Below are 15,999 nucleotides of genomic sequence, written 5' to 3'. Positions count from 1 at the left end.
CCCCTGCATGCCAGGATTGGGCCCTCGAGGCCTGGCACCATGCCCTCCTCCCCCCTGCATGCCAGGATTGGGCCCTCGAGGCCTGGCACCATGCCTTCTGATCCCCTGCATGTTGGGATTCGGTTTCGGACGCCTGATGCCACCTCCTGCCAGCCTCTACAGCAGCCTGGTGCTGCCCCTGCCTGGCCCTGCTCACTGAGATTGGGTGCCAGATCCAGTGCACAGGGGCCAGAGCTCTCATGGATCCAGAAATTTGGCAGCAGGGAGGCAATGCCACTGCTCCCCTACTGCCAGTTTCCAGACCCGTGAGGAGCCTGGCAGGCAGGATAACACGGTGCACCAGGCTGGATCTGGCCAGCAGTGCTGCAGGTTGAACACTCCTGGTCTACAACCACACCGGCCCTACTGAATGAAGCCCAGCAGAAATGTGGTCGCACACAGTGGTGATATTTCTAAGATTTCCAGTGGAAACAGGGATCGACTGAAAGCACACCTCTGCGGCGTTAGGAGCCAGAGCAGTGGCCGTGATCGCAGGAAGTGAGACCGACGGGGGACAGGTTTGCAACGGACTCATCTGGCGCAGCCCCGGGGCTGGGCGTTGGGGCCTTGACTTCTCGTTTTCCTGCCTGCTGTGGGATCTTAAGCAACTTGCCCTGTTTCTCTTTCTGTTTCTCTCTCAGAGCGAAGTTGCACGTTATGCTTAGCCCAGACTAAATCTGTGGCATGTTAAGCTGCATGAAAGCTGTGCGCATTCTCGCATTAAGGATTAATATGTTTCTTACCTGCACAGCTCTGACTTGCTACTAGAGGACTGGCGAGAAGGGGTGTAAGTATAAGCCAGGAGACCTGGGCTCTATTTTTGCTTGGGAGGTTGGCTGGGGGGCTGGAAGCGATGCATTCTGGGATGCTGGGGGACTGCAAATTGCTTGTTTTATCTCCGTGGAGCAGACTGAAGTTACCGTAATACAAGCTAAGTTGCACAGCCCAAAGTTAACCCTCGCCTGAAATGGCACAATTTTGAGTTGCCTAACAGGCACTTAACGCAAGTTAACAAGCTTTTAATGTGCGGATGTTCATGTTTAAAGTGCCCTTAGTATGTACTAAATACAATGCAGAACTTCGCCCTGAGGCTCAGCATTTCCCTCTGTAAAATGGGCATGATGGTGGTGCTGTAAGGCTGCACGGTCATGCTTGAGAGGTGCTCTGCATTACCAAAGTGTGCTAAAGTTGCTATGTGCCAAAGTCAGGCTTGGAAGTTGGGAGGTTTTGGTGCTCGGAGGCCTGTGCTACAATTCACCGCCCACCTCTAGGGTAATACACTGTGCAGCACCAGGGCTGGGGACGTCTGCACCATGAAGGGGAGCAGGACTGGTTGGAAAACGTCCCATGTCTTGATGGGAACTTTACTGTGGGCTGAGATCTGGGCACCAGGGAATGAGCACAGTTCTCTTGGAAAACCGAGCCCTTGCCAGACATGTGTTTTCCAAACCACCCACAAACAATGCAGCAAACATGTCTACCGTTGGCACAATGTCCTAGTCTCTTCCCACTGCCTTGGCGTCTGCGTCCAACAGCAAATCTCAGTCCCGGAGCAGTGATTCTTTATTTTTCAATGCAAGGAAGGAGGCACTTCTTGGTTTCTGCCAAGGACAGCTCTCAGATGCAAGCAGTAATGTGGCAAGGAAGTTTGGCATGCAGGGCAAAGTCCGCAGCGGCAGCCTGCCCTCACCCTGCACGCAGATCCAGGGGGCACACGCCCCCCCATGTTTGCTAGGAAGTGCATGCAGTGGCGGGAGCTGCCCTCTTCCCCCACAACGAGCCACTTGCGGCTCTGTCCCGCACCCCACCCTGGCTGGGCAGTGCCTGTTGGCAACTCTTCGCTTTGGCACCTGGGGCAGTCATCCCACTTGCTACGGTACTGTATGCAAGGCCTTCAAAGCTGTGGTTATTTTCAAATGGCAATGGTCCTGGATGCAGAGGCAAGAATCGATGACTTTTGCAGGGTTTCCCTGGGATTTAACCCTGGTGCCTAAGATCAAAGGTCTTTCTACTGGGAACATTGATCCAAGCTGATACAAAGACAGGCTTAAGAGCTGAAGGCCGGTTAGGGCAGTGGGTGGCACTTGAGCTATCTGTGATGTGTGCTTGCTTTGTGACCTTGTGACTCATCTCAGTGCCTCAGTTCCCCTTCATGACGGGGATACTGTGCGTGGGTTTGGAACGAAAAAAGACAGGCGGTGTGCTTACCTAAACTTAGTGCCCGTGGCTCTGGGATCAGTTCTTGCCTCATTGAGTGAGGCCTTTGCCGAATGGGCAGTGCCGAGATGTCTCCATTCACCATCATTGGTGATCTACCTAGATGGTAAATTCTTGGAGCCGGGCTCTTTCTGCGTGTCTGTACAGCGCATGACATGATGCGGTTCTCATATCAGGTGCGTCCTGAGCCCATGTTGTGTAGCAAGAATGGCGAGGTCCTCTGGACCCCACTGTGATGGCAGGACTGAGCTCTAAGCTACATCTAATGGCCTTAAATTACAACAAGGAGTCCCGTAGAGGGCAAACTGAGTTATGCTAAGGCTTTTTGAACTAAGCAACAAGATTGAACAGAGCATGTTGTGGCACTGGGAGATGTGATTGCTGTCATTGGGCACTAGGTGAGCAAGGCACACCAGTTTCCCTCTAAGGAACATGCCCGGTACAGTGCCAGGGTTGACACAGAGCCAGGGGACTGGACCATTTGGGATGAAAAAGTTAAAAAAGTAATGGAGAAACAAAGGAACGTGTGTGTTAGTATGCTGTGACCATGGGAGGACAGACGCAGCTGCTGGGTCCCTGCTCGAACAGCGGGGAGCCAGAAACTAAGATCTCACACGCCGGGTGGAGGACCCGAGGCTGGGATCCCCGAAAGTCAGCACTGTAATATCTGAAGAAATCACTTGCCAGGTCGTATTATGGGGAGGGAACTTGTAATAAAGCCTAGGGGTAACTATTAAAGTTCACTTCATACCACCTTGAACGAGTTGCCGTGTCACACCTGGGAGGGATCTGGCAAAAAAAATCCTAGTAGTAACAGCCCTTAGATTGATTGCTGGGAACTTCCTTGCTTTGAGGGTGGTTCAGGCACCAGGGTGGATTAGCGGGGCAGGTTGTGGAGTGTCCATCCTTGTTAGTTTTTAACAGCAGATTAGACACTTGTTTAGACAGGGCTGATCCTGCTTTGAGCCAAAGGGTTGGGCTAGACCTTGATGTTTCTCCATCTCGCTGCTTCCAAACAGCAAGCCTTTCTCGCTGTGCTCAAGGAGGATCTTCCTGAGTGGTAGTGGAGTCCATCCATCATGGACTAACGACACGCGTCCAAGAGCCACTTGATGACACAGCGTCGCCGATCAAGCACTCGAACGGGTCCCGATTGGGAAACGTGACCTCTTATTTCCACTGTGCGTGAAGATTTTTCATGGAGATCAGATGCTGTGAAACCCACTCTGCGTGCTAGAGTCGCTGCTGGGTGACTGCTGAGTTACTTGAGTATAAACCACAAGGGAGCACGTTAAGTGGAATAACGCCCGTGATGGATTGTCACTTAATGTTCTCGGGACACTGCATAGGTTATTTTGTCGTTAATTAGACTGGTAATCATCATTTGTCATTAGGCTGTGCTTCTCATTCCCCAGAGCCCGAGGTGTTTTGCAGAGGATGTCGGGATCCATTATATAAATGGGCAGTAATGTTTATCCACATTTCACAGGGGAGAGAAGTTGAAGCAGAGGCAAAGTGACTTGTTCAAGGTCACAGAGTGGGTCAGTGTCGGAGCTGGGACCAGCACCTAGGTCTCCTACGGTGCAAATTAAAAAGCCTTCATTTAATCACTGTTTTCTTCATTCTTGTTGTTTGACGTCCTCTATTCATTTAACTTGAAATTTTGCACTTTTATGGAGAGGTAAGGGCTTGACTGCATATGCAGACTTGGAGAGAGATAAGAGGGTTGGCGGCAGGTGATCAGCTCTGTTATCTCTCATCCCCATATACTGTTGTAACAAGGATGTTGTCTCTGGAGACACACATCCACGGGTTGAGACTGAAGCTCAGCATCACAGAGATGCTTAATGGGATCATCTAGACTGAGCCCTGAGTCCCGCTGGGTAGATCGGTTTTCTTTAGTCTTTACAAATCTATAGAGCAGCCTCTGGGACCCCCAAGAGAGTGGGCCCCGATGTAGTCCAGGGCCTGCTGTGATCTATTCATAAAACTTTTCTGAAAAAGGTTACATGAATATATTGTCTCGAATAGTATGTCATTAGAAGTTATAATCCCCATTCCATGGTGATATCTTTGAGCTTTAACAGATCTTAAATTAAAACTGTATATAGGTTTTTGTTTGTTTTTGTTTTAAAAAAGCATCTTAACAAAGAAATTAAAAAATGTGATTAAATCAAAAAATCTGATTTAAATGAAAAAAACACAGATTTTTTTTTTTATTTTAAAAAAATATAAAATTGATTTTTATCCGCCCCGCTTGGCGTTTGGCCGAGATATGGACTATCATGTAGTTTGCTGATGTCTTGGCCTCTGAGCCCGTGGGCTGTCCAGCCGCAGCACCGCCTTGCAAGCTGTGTCCCGAGGGGCTCTGTCCTGCTGCTGGCATGGGGAGGATGGTATTTTGCACCATGCGTGTTTGCAGCATCCTTGCCAGGCCCTTTAGCAAGCACAGGAACTGCTGTGTGGCTGCTCTTCTGTCTTCCCACTGGGACTAGGGCAGGGTCTCCAGACTGCAGCCTGGGGTCTTCAGGATGTTGGGTTTAACAGGATGCTTTGAGTTGCCCTCCATAAGCTTTTGCTTGGGCTGCATTCAAGAGCATTCAAGAGTATCTTCCCCCCTACTGTCCACGTGGCATGGACATGGCAGATGTGGCTAGTCTGCCATTCGCTAACTTCTTGATTGCTCTTTTACTCTGTCCTGTGCATTACGTCCTTTCCACCCCATCACGAAGGGCCAGACCCTGCTGCTCGGGTATGATTCAAGTAGGATTAAGGTCTGAGGGATGCTCTGAACACCTGTTGATTGCAATGGGATTTGGACCTGCTTGTCACTTGGCTGGGTTGGCTAAGAGTCACCAGGCCTGGCCTTTGGCTGTCAAGGGCGCGGCAGGTGAGTTCAAGGGACACCCTGGTTTCGGGGATCTGTAGTTCCCATATCCTGGTTTAAAACCAGGGCAAAGCAGTTTGTTTTACTGCGCCCTGGACCTGGCAACGCCCGAGCCCTTGTAAAGTAAAACCCCGAGTGAAACTGGTGACTCACGGTTTGCAACCCCGTGAAGGCGCAAGCAAACAGGCGGGGAGAGGGACACAAAGCAGGGCTGTCTGTGCGCAGCGTTTTCCCGGCGTTGCTGAGTCTCGTTTGTTCGGTGGAATCACCCGGCTTGTACTGGGAGACCGCGGACCACGGGCTAGAGAAAGCTGCTCCGCAGCAAGTTTTCACAGACACCAACGGGGATAGGAAATTTTCCTTCTGCTCTGAGAGTCGAACAGCTACTGCAAGCAGCGCAGTGCCCCCGACAGCTCTGCTCGCTGGCACGGGTGAGGAGCGGTGCCCGCTGGCACCGTGTATCGTGATGCCAGATCACGCTTACGCCATGCCAGAGCCGGGCGCTCTGCCGTAGGAGAGCTGGAGCTGTAATATTTCTGCGCGGGCAGTGGGGTAGCCTCTGAGCAGCCTACAGAAACACCTCTGATCATTAGCCTGGCCATTAGCTTGCCATTTAACCCTTCCAGTGCCCCAGCTCTGAGTCGGGCTCTCTGTGCCCTTTGCTCCCGTGCCCAGAGCACGTGTAGCCAGTCCCTGCCGGGATCTTGGGCCTTGGCTGTTTTCTTCCCTGTCTCGTGTTGTGTCCGTTTGGCCCTGGCTGTGCCTGTTTCTGATAATCCTGAAGGTTTCTGAACTTGAGCTCGTCAGCCTTGTGCACAAAGAGAAAAAACGACGAGGCGGCCCAGGGCGTAGCCATGCAGAAGAGGCCTGCTGGAGTCCTCTCTTGCAAAGCTCTGCCTTTCCTTTGCACTCGCAAGCGCAGCCCAGAGCTTTCTGCTCCCTCCACAGCGTCTTGGCCAAGAGGCAGAGCTGATTTCTTGTCCACGGCGTCTGAACGTTGCGGTCCTCTGCTCTGACGGACGTTGGCCATAAAATGTTACCCTGCCTGGAGCCCATAACTTCTGGCCACGCTAGAGTACGTCTTTTTTTTTTTTCCAGAAAGGCCCCAGCTCCCACGTCCTAGCTGGGCCTAAATCTTGCTGGGGTTTTCTGTGCGACGTCTCTAAGAGATGCCTTTTCCTCTCCGCACCGCTGTGGCTCTCATCCAAGCAGTCATCATCGCCTGTCTCGGTACTGCGGCTGGGCTTGGCTGATGCAGCACTGCCTCGAGCGTACCTACGCAGAAGCAAAGAAGGGTCTCCTACACCATTGCTTGGGCGTTTTCACCTCTGCCCGCATCCCTAAGCTGGCTCCCTTACCTACCCAGTCCAGCTAGCTCCTTGTCTGTGCTTTCCAGGCCCCCCACTAGCCCTTAGCCACACCTTGCCCATCCTCTTGTTCAACTCCCCATTTGTGCTCAGCTCCCTACTGCCCACTTATTATATTTGCAAGCAAAAAATCTCTACTTTCTCCTCTGCTGTGTCACGTGTTAGGCCCGAGGTCCCCACAACCAGGTCCAGGCTTAATGACCTTGGTCTCCAACCTCTGTGCAAAGCTGTGATGCCTACAAAGAAGGACAGGACCATTGATACAGCACCTAGCACTACTCCTGCTTATAACTGGGACTGTTAGACACTAGTGGAGTACAGCTCTGGAAGAGCACCTGGTCGTTGCTGTATCGTCTCTGCCTTCTTAGGGTTTCCTGTGCCCTACCAACGGGGATAGGATATTTTTCTTCTGCTCTGAGAGTCGAACAGCTACTGCAAGCAGCGCAGCGCCCCGTAGTCGGGGACCAGTGAAGAGCTGTGCTCATAGGACTGCCATGTGACGCTCCCTGCGCAGGATTTCCTCTTTACAGATCGAATCACAGATGCACAGAAGTTCAGGGCTCGTGAGATCCTCAAGTCCAGCTCCCCAGCTCTGGGCAGGAAAGTGCTGGGGTCAAATAACCGGCCTCGCTCTTTCTCACTGTTCTCTCCGAATATCCTCCCCAACCCCTCCCTTTGCGTGTGCTCAAGTGTGCAATGATGCAGACCCAAGAGCAGAGCGTGATCAGGGCTAAACAGTGCCTACAAGAAATTCGTGGTCTTGCCTGGGGCTTGCATAGTACTATCACCCCAGCCCACCTCCCCTCGAGGCCGAGAGCAAATGAATAATTCGTTTTACTGGGAACCAGATACGGCTCTGAATTCCTGCCCCTCCAGCAGAGAGCTGCGGATGCAAACGCAAGCCAGCTCAGTGGGACACCTTTCACCTGAGGCTCCTGAGCAGTGCTCGTGGCTGCATCCTTGCAGTGCTCTGGGGTGGTCGGTATGGGCTGTGTAGCCCCACGGGGCCACTGAGCCACAGACAGGTGCTGTGACTCTCGAAAGCCCCAGAGCAAGCGGAAGGGCAGCGCTCGCAACCCAGCTCCCCGTGGCACCCGTGCTTGGGACCGTTGAACCCAAAACGCACGGGGCTGCTGCGTGGGCCAGGTCCGAGCTTCCTGGTGCCGTCTGAGTCACTGGACAGAGTTCCCCACGGTGCCGCGCGTGATACGGCCACAGACCGAGCTGTGCTTTTCCTGGGGGCTGCTGTTGAGTGCCTGTAGTCTTTAAATGAGACGCTCCCTTCCTGCAGGTCAGGGGGCTGGTCTGGCTCTGGGGCTGTCTGTACTGAAAGCAGAACAGCCTGGGAGCAGGAAATACTGTATTTACCAACCAACCACATGTACTCTTTCCCCAAAAATCAGCCCTTGAAAACTGAGGTGTGTGTCTTAAGCCAGGGAGCTGATTTTTCTTCACCAGCTCAGGAGCCGCTGTGCTAGCATGGCTGCTGCTTCTCTCCAGGCCAGCATACACCTGGGGTGGAGGCAAGTGTTCACCCTTTTATAGCCGCTCCAAATTGGCGGGAGCTTTTGGCAGATCAGCCAAAAGCTGCTGCCAATGTGGCAGTGGTTGGAAAGAGTTACCCCTGTCTCTGTTGCAGGAAGCAGGTAGTGAGCAAAAAACCCAGTTTCTTAGTTGGTCTAGTAAAAGGTATCATCTCTGAACCAAGAGATCTAGATTTTGGCATTTCTTTTTGTCTCAAACCAGCATGGCTACCAAATATGTCCCTCAAGAGGGATAATGGGTTTGTACCCCTGTAGGATCCTGGGATACAGAACTTCGTTCCTTTGAAAAGGTAGGCTCCTCTCCTCTTTTTGTCCCAGGTTTTGATTGAGATCAAGCAAAACCACCTCAAGTGCAATGTCTGTTTATAGCCTAACTGAGTGGCTCGAACCCTGAAACAGGATGTCTTGGATCCTTCAAACAAGTTTGTTATCATTTAATTGGGATCGCTCTGGATAGTCTTGGCGTCCGTATAACTAACCAGCCCCCTTTTGAGTGTGTGTGTGCATGTGTGTGGTTTTGGGTGCAGTAAGCATTGCATGACAGACCACTTCCTCCTGCTTTTGTAGCAGCTGGTGAAACATTTCCCTCCGCTCGGCATTTGTTATCATTAAACGTCGTTGGCCATCGTCTTGCCCTTTCACTTTGCTGCGTTCGGTCTCTGACACATCTTATCATCTCCTCTGACCTTGACTAACCTAAGTTGGCGAGAGCTCTGTGCTCGGGGTCCTCCGAGCGCCTCGGCTGTTACCTGCTGTGACTTTCCCCCTCCTTCCCTTTCCCGTTTTGTCATCGCTCACGCCAGGAAATGAGTTGCTGTGCTCCTAGTGGCCTGTACCCTCGGTGGCTGGTCCTGGGGGGTTTCAGCCCGCCGTCATGGCACAACAAATAGGCCAGACTTACCGAAGTCCTATTGTTTCATATGCAAATTTTGCTTTTTCATTGCTTCACTTGAGATAGCTAATGGGACTTAGTCTGAGCCCTGGTACGTGCAGATCCTTGAGGCCACTGATTTCAACCTTCGTGATGAAATCTGGCCGTTTGATCCTCCTTTTTGCTTTCTCCCTCTCCAGTTTCTGACCGATGGCGATGCCGGCTCTTGCCCCCTGACAACTTCATTGGTTTAGCTCAGGGGTGGGCAAAATGGTGGCCGGACTCCATATCCCAGCTGCCCCTGCCCTGGTGGCTAGGGCCGGTCTCCATGGAGACCCCAGCTGCACCTGTACAAGGTTGGGGTTGCCATGGAGACTGGCCCCAGCAGCACTGGCAGGGCAGAGCAGGGGGCTGCTCTGGAGCTGCTGGGATCTTGCGATGGGGCCAGGGCAGAGCTGCGATCTGCAGCCTACACGCTCCAGGCAGAGGTGCACAGGCACCGGATCACGGCTCTGCCCCGGCTCCTTGTAGCGGTGACAGCCTGGTGCCAATCCGGGGCAGAGGTGTGATCTGCCGCCTGCACGCCCCTGCCCGGAGCATGCGGGCTGCAGATCATAGCTCTAATTGAAGTCCACTGCCGGCCCATGGGCCAGACTTTGCCCACCCCGGCGTAGCTGCGTCTCCCGCTGGATCTCTTCTCAGGTCTTTTGGAAGTTTTGGATGACGTCACCTGATATTTCTTTATCTGCTGGCTTTCTTGGCACATTCAAAGCACTCTAACGAGATACAGTTTTTTTTCCCCATTGCAGAAACTGCGGAGGGTTCGACTTTATATCACAGTCTTCCAGGTGTTTTATTATTCTGTTATGCAATTATCTATTCATCCAAGTTGCCAGGTGCAGAGATCAGGCTTACTGGCCTGCAGTTCCCCAGAGCATCCCGGGAACCTTTTTAAAATATAAACATGACATTTGCGATCCTGCAGGCCTTTGGAGCGAGAGCTTTTCTACGTTCAGAGCTGTGCTCCTTGCCAAGAGAACAGAAATCCATTTAGCTACGATGCTAATGGAAATCTGCACAGCTCTGCTGAGGTCCTGAAACGCTTCCAGTAAAAGAGAAAAACGGGCCTCGCTTTCACGGTAACATTTAACAAAGGATTAATAAACGGGCAATGGGCGTTTAATCAATCGATCAATCGTGTAACAAGGATTAGGCAAGTCTCATTGCATCCTTGGGGTAAGATGGGAGCAGAAATGCACAACAGCCTGACAGCCTTTGCCAGGACAGTACTGCGACTGCTACTTTCGTATGACATTTTAGGATTACAAAAGTAGTAGTTCTGTCCTATCAAATGCTGTCAGCCACCTGATAGCATTTGACAGGGCAGTCCTACTATAGCATTTGCAAATAGCCCCAGGGGCTGACTTTATAGCGAGGATGTAATTCTCAGTTAGACTCCTTACAAGTGTGCTGTCATATGTGTTACAGCACAGCTTTAGCAATGTCGATGCCGCAGTAGGGAACCGTGATCTTGGCACAAGTCAGCGCACCTCTGCTAGCTCGGAAAACTTAGCAGTGAGTAAGTGTAGCAACGAGGAGCCCCTGGATTTGTACCTGGATTTCCACACGCAATGTCTTGACTGTATCCTCGCCACAGCCAGAGATGTCTTCCCAGTTTCATAGAAATCACTTGTCTCTTATGCAGCGTATCCATCGGTCAGTGGCTCCCCAGATCTTTCACCAGAGTAGCTCATTCACTGCTCGCCATCAGGACCCCCGTGCATTTCCCTCTGTCCCCAGAGTGATGCAGAGGGTCCTAAGGAAGGTGACTGCCACCCCACAGGTGACAGCGAAGAGGGCAGAGGTGGATGTGAGACCCTAGACTCCTGATCAAAGGAGTTGGTATCAATGCCCTGGAGCCGCCGGGCTGAGGGACAACCAGAGGCAACACGTTCAGGTGCTGTTTCTCTTGGGTGCGTGTAGGACATAGTTTCCTCGTCTCCTCCGTGGCCAGGAATTCAGCTGCTTGCTGCAAGACTGTAATTAATCTAGAAACATAAGGGTCTGTGCCAGGAGGCCTTTTTAATTAAAAATCAACCAAGCTGGGGCATCCAGTAAACTCTCTGTTAAAGCCCTACATCTTTGCTGCATGTGCTTGGATCTAATTTGGGGCAGAGAGGACCGCGGTTGTTGGAGCCCATGAGCTAAGGTCTTTACATGTGTCTGTTCTGCATTGCTGTCCTCTGGGGCCACGTCCGTCTTCTTGGGTCCAGTAAGGGACACTTCTTATGTTCCTGCAGTCAGGAGGAGCATGGAGGTGGCTGCGTGGGGCCTGATTTAATCATAGTTTAGGAGGACACAAGGCAGTGGGAGCCTGTGCCTTTGAAAACGGTGGGGCTGCGCTGCACACCAGCCCATCTGGAAGACCAGAGTGTGCGACCTGCAGGACAGGGCAGTGGGGGTGGGTGTCAAGCAGAGCTGGAGCCTGGTGCATGAGCCCAGGGAGCTATGTCGGGGCATGGGAGGGAGGAAAGGATGTCTGTTTTCGTTCCACTGAAGCATAGATGGGAGTTGGGTCGTGCATGGTCTCAGGGTGACTTCTCCATGGGTCCAAACCCTGGCAAAGCTGCTTGCACACCCCGTCCTTTCATGGGGACCTTCCACTAGGCTTGTGTTTCACTAGTGCAGGGGAGGCTGCAGGTGTGACTCCGCTTCTTATCCTGTGGCCATCACTGTGGTATCTGATCCCTCAGGGCAGGGCATGACATTAATGGGACCCTTTTGCCCTGGGGTTTAGTGAGGCAGGCTTTGGCGTAGTAAGATGATCTCTCTCCCTTCATTTTAAGATGCATTTGTTCCTACATCTTCTCAGTAGAAAGGAGGAGCCTGGTCTGCTGTTGCCTCTGCCCAGAAGCCAACCCATCCATGTTGCTTTTGTCCCCCAGGGCTGGTGGTGAAGGATGTTCTCCTCAGTGAAGGCGTACGAGAATCAGCGGTACTCGTCCCTGAAGAAGAGCTGCCAGCGGCGGAAGCAGCTCTTTGAGGACCCGCTCTTCCCAGCCACCGAGGACTCCCTCTTCTACAAGTCTCGCATCCAGGGTATCCAGTGGAAGCGCCCGAACGTAAGCGGGGCTTTAGGTTGGGGCTCGGGGCTGTGCTGTAGCGGTCGTCCTTCCCATTTTCTGAGTGTTGGCATGTGCAGAGGGGGACAAGTGGATCAGGTGGCATGTTTCTCAGCAGTGCTCCTGGCCCACCCACTCCCATGCATGTGCACGTAATATGCCAACAGGTCACTCTTGCCCCCAACAGATGTTCTCAAGACTGCTCTCTCCGGTCTGCTAACAAGCAGTCACTCGGGTGATCCTGGGGGGACCTCATTTTTGCAGACTCACCAGGGTTTGGAGTCGATGGAGCAGGACATACTGCTGCCACAGTGCGACCAGGACCCAGGTCACGCTCCACATTCAGGGCCTTGAGAGAGGGGTGGCGAGATGGATTGAGAGCTGCCAGAGCTGCCCAAGTGAATGGGAAGCTGAGCTGTAGCTTCAGGGACCCACCTCACACTCCTCATGGAGACTTGAGCTTGGGTGGGGAACCTCTACCTGGCATTTGCCAGGGTGGTGGGGAGGGCTTATGGAGGGCTGCTTGCATCAGCAGGCATGGTGGCTGCAGTGTGGGGGTGTCAGTCCCTGGGGGCTATGGGCAAGGGGCTCCTGCTCTTTTGCACTCCTGTATCCCTTTTTTGTAATGCAGCATATGGGGAGTGACCTATCTCCATGCGCATGCACACTCTCACCCCTCACCCTCATTGCTGGGGCTGGCTGATCAGGCGCACAGCACAGGGAGGCTGTGTGATAATAGTGCCCTATGGCAGGGCACTCAAAGCGGCCTTCTCCCCCCTCGCCCCCGCAAGCCTGTCTCCACAAAGCCAGCTGGCCTCTGAAGAGCAATTCTGGGGCCTCTGGAGGCAGGCAGTGGGGAGGGGAATAATTAGTCTTTGTGTAAAGCCTGCGGAAGAGCTGAATTCAGTCAGCTCTTCCTTTCACACCCCGGCCACCCCAGTTCCAGTGCACAAAGAGGCTCTTTGGGCTGGGACCGGGCTCTGAAGACAGTCTGGTATTGATTTTTTTGTGTTTGCTTTGCTGAAACAGAGTGAGCCCGGCTGCCTGATATGTGGAAAACCCTGTTAAACCTGTATGGAAAGGAAACAAAGGAGAGGGCTGGGCAGTAGAAACTGGGCTTTGCAGAGCTTGCGACAGGCTTCTTAAGGTGCCGGTAATGGGGTCTCCATGTCTGCAAGCATCGCTCCCCTACAACATGCAGACACCGCGCCTGACTTGGGTTGCTTTGATCTGACATCCAGGTTGTAGCCATATTGGTCTAGAAGCAAAAAAAAAATTGGGACTTGTGGTAGAGGTGATATCTTTTATGAGACCATGTAGATTTTTGGCAATTTTTTTTAGTACGAGTCCTGATTGCTGTTGTTTTGATCTAGCACCTTAAAATGTAGCTGTCTTTCCTTATTCTGTTTTGCTACTTCTAGGGGCTGTACACAGCGTTATTCCTCTTGAATTCTGTGATGGCAGGTGAAAGGCTTGATTAGGGACCTAGTCCCATTCCTATAAGTCGTGAACACTCATACAGAGGTGGCTCCAATCACAGCGTAGTTGGTCTGAATGTATAAGAGGAGGCAGCTAAAGTAAGTTGGGTGTGCACTCATTTCTGCTCGCCCAGCAGGCTTTGGGGACCACAGCATCCTCTGTCTTCATAGCTAGATGAGAAGGAGGGTCTCCGAATTAGGGTCGTCTCAGATGCCGAGTCACTGAGCTCAGGAGTCTGTCGTGTTGTGTAGCTATTGCTGGGTGAGAAGGTTGCCCAGGCTTTAGCTTTCGCTGGAGCTGAACTGCGCTTAGCACAACACAGCCCCAAGCTAAAATCTATTCCTCACTCTTTTAATCACCAGTTATGAAGCAGAAAAACAGGTCCTTATTGAAGGGTGTTAGAAGAGACGCTGAAGATTTTTAAAAGATAAAGCCACTTGCAATATTTTGTCCTGTTTGGGCTGATTTATTGAATCCCCACCCCAAACTTTGACAAGGGGCTAATGCCACCCAGAGCTGGGCCCAGTTTGGAGATGCCCGCCACTGAGCATTGATCTTTGCATTAGGTAAAAGTGTGAGCTGCAGAAATCAGAGCAGTGCCTCCAATCCACAGTTACCATGTTCGTTCATACATGCCAGTATCCCTTTCCAGCCACAGGGGTGCATTTGCCAGCATCCCTTCCTGCTCGTGCTTTTGCCAGCATCCCTTCCCACAGGGCAGAGACTCCTGACCTGAGCTGTGACTGTTCTCACTCCTATCCTATCCTTTCTCTGGCTGAGCCAGCAATGGCGAGCTGTTTCTGTAGCATGTTTGAATTGGCCACTCCCAGGCTTCGGACAATGGGCCCCTTCATGTTTTGAGTGGTCATCTCCTCAGGCTAGAAACAACGCAGAAGGGAATTTGGGACTGTGTTTCCTCCTTGTTGCTGCTTTGATCCAGAAGGCTTTTTTGTGCTTGGAAACACGGATTTACAACCTTCTTTTCCTTTAAGTTTCCAGAACCCCCTCCGAGCAGTTTCATAAAGCCGCGGCAGGTTTCCTTTCAGGCAGCCACCTCCGAATTTATCACAGAGGCGAAGTGCTTTGTGCTCACTGATTGAAAAATGAGCCTTAATTACTGGCGCTGGGTCTGGCTGGATTTCTACCAGCTCTCTGTGGGAAGGGACACAGATTTTCACAAGGGGGAGTACGCATGTGTGAAAGCTGTAGGATGTGAGGCCTGGGGCTGCTCTTTATGAGGGCTGTAAGGGGTAGATTTGCCATTTTCTTTGGTGGGAGCTGGTCTGGGGCCTTCCCATCTAGATAAACTTGAATTTGGGGCTAGTCTTTCCTATGGCTCCTTTGTGGCATCATTGTACCCTCATGCTCTGGAAACACTTTCCAACTGTTGTGCCCAGGTATCGCTGACTTGGCGGAGGGAAGACAAGACCTGGCCATTATTCCGCTACATCCGTAAGGAGCTTGCAAGTGTCTATGTGAACCAAATCCTTAGCTGGGGAGCAGAGGTATAGCTCTGTTCCAGGCAAAAGCAGAATAAGGCCAGGTCTACTGGTGGGCTACACTGAAGTGGGGAGAGAGAAAGTGGGTATAGACGGCCTGTTCGGTGGGTGCAGATCTGCAGGGAAGAAAGAAGCTGAGTGGTTTCTGATCCCTGTATTGCAAAACCTTCACTCACATTGATGTGGGTGAAACCCTAGAAGCACTAAAGATGATAAATCATTGTTGTGACCCCCATAGTGGTGGTCTGTGTGTGTGTGTGTGTGTGTGTGAGAATTGGGATCAGAACTTGTGGCAGGAGTGATCTCTTTTATTAAACCAACTAGATATTTCCAAAAAGAAATGCTTATTTGCAAGCTTTTGGGCGCGCTCACACCCTTCTTCAGGCATAGAAAAATGCGAAGATTGTAAAATTTCTCCTAGGTGGAAATGGAAATTCGTACTTCACAGGAGAGCTGAAGGTGTTGTAAGATCTCCTGGGTCTTGGCCTGAAGGGAATGGGACAAGCACAGCATATTAAAAGCTGGTTTTACAGCTACAGACGCTGTGGCCAGGTTATGCAGACATCTCCCTCGCCTTTTAGGGTTTGCTGGTCTTCTCAGCTTGCACAGTCCTTGGGCAGGATGCTTGGAGGAAAGCTGCCCCAGCAAAGTCAATGGCAGCTTTGCCAGTCACTTCACCGGAGCCAGGATTTCATTCTGTGTTGGGGATTTTTTTGTTTGTTTTTGGGGGGTTTTGTGGGGAGGGAGGTTTGGCACCTTGCGCAAAGAGGTCCTTCGCCAGGCCTAGGATATGGGCCATGCCATCCTAAGAAAGTCCAGTGTCGAGCTGGCAGGATGTAGGGACTGGAGAGCTGCTGTCACCCTCTCCCGTGGAGGTCTCTGATTGCGGATCCGCAGAGGCAGCTTTTGGAGATGGGTCTTTTGTTGCGGAGCCAGCTGCTGCCTTTTGTAGCTGTAGTCAGACTGTCCAGTCA

General features: G+C 51.9%; 1 protein-coding gene across 2 annotated transcripts in view; it reads left to right on the top strand.

Moving 5' to 3' along the window:
- Positions 1-15,999, top strand: part of CAPN5 (calpain 5) — a 92,288-nt gene that overhangs the window by 16,639 nt on the left and 59,650 nt on the right. For both annotated transcript variants that reach the window (XM_019530450.1, XM_019530451.1), the window contains exon 2: positions 11,871-12,047. In XM_019530450.1, the coding sequence (XP_019385995.1) occupies positions 11,886-12,047 (162 nt within the window). In that variant the 5' untranslated portion in view covers positions 11,871-11,885. The remainder of the gene's footprint in view (positions 1-11,870; positions 12,048-15,999) is intronic.

The sequence above is a fragment of the Crocodylus porosus genome, unplaced genomic scaffold (genome assembly GCF_001723895.1).
Source record: "Crocodylus porosus isolate Cpor-Errol unplaced genomic scaffold, CroPor_comp1, whole genome shotgun sequence".
Lineage (NCBI taxonomy): Eukaryota > Metazoa > Chordata > Crocodylia > Crocodylidae > Crocodylus > Crocodylus porosus.
This window is presented reverse-complemented; position numbering and strand designations above follow the sequence as displayed.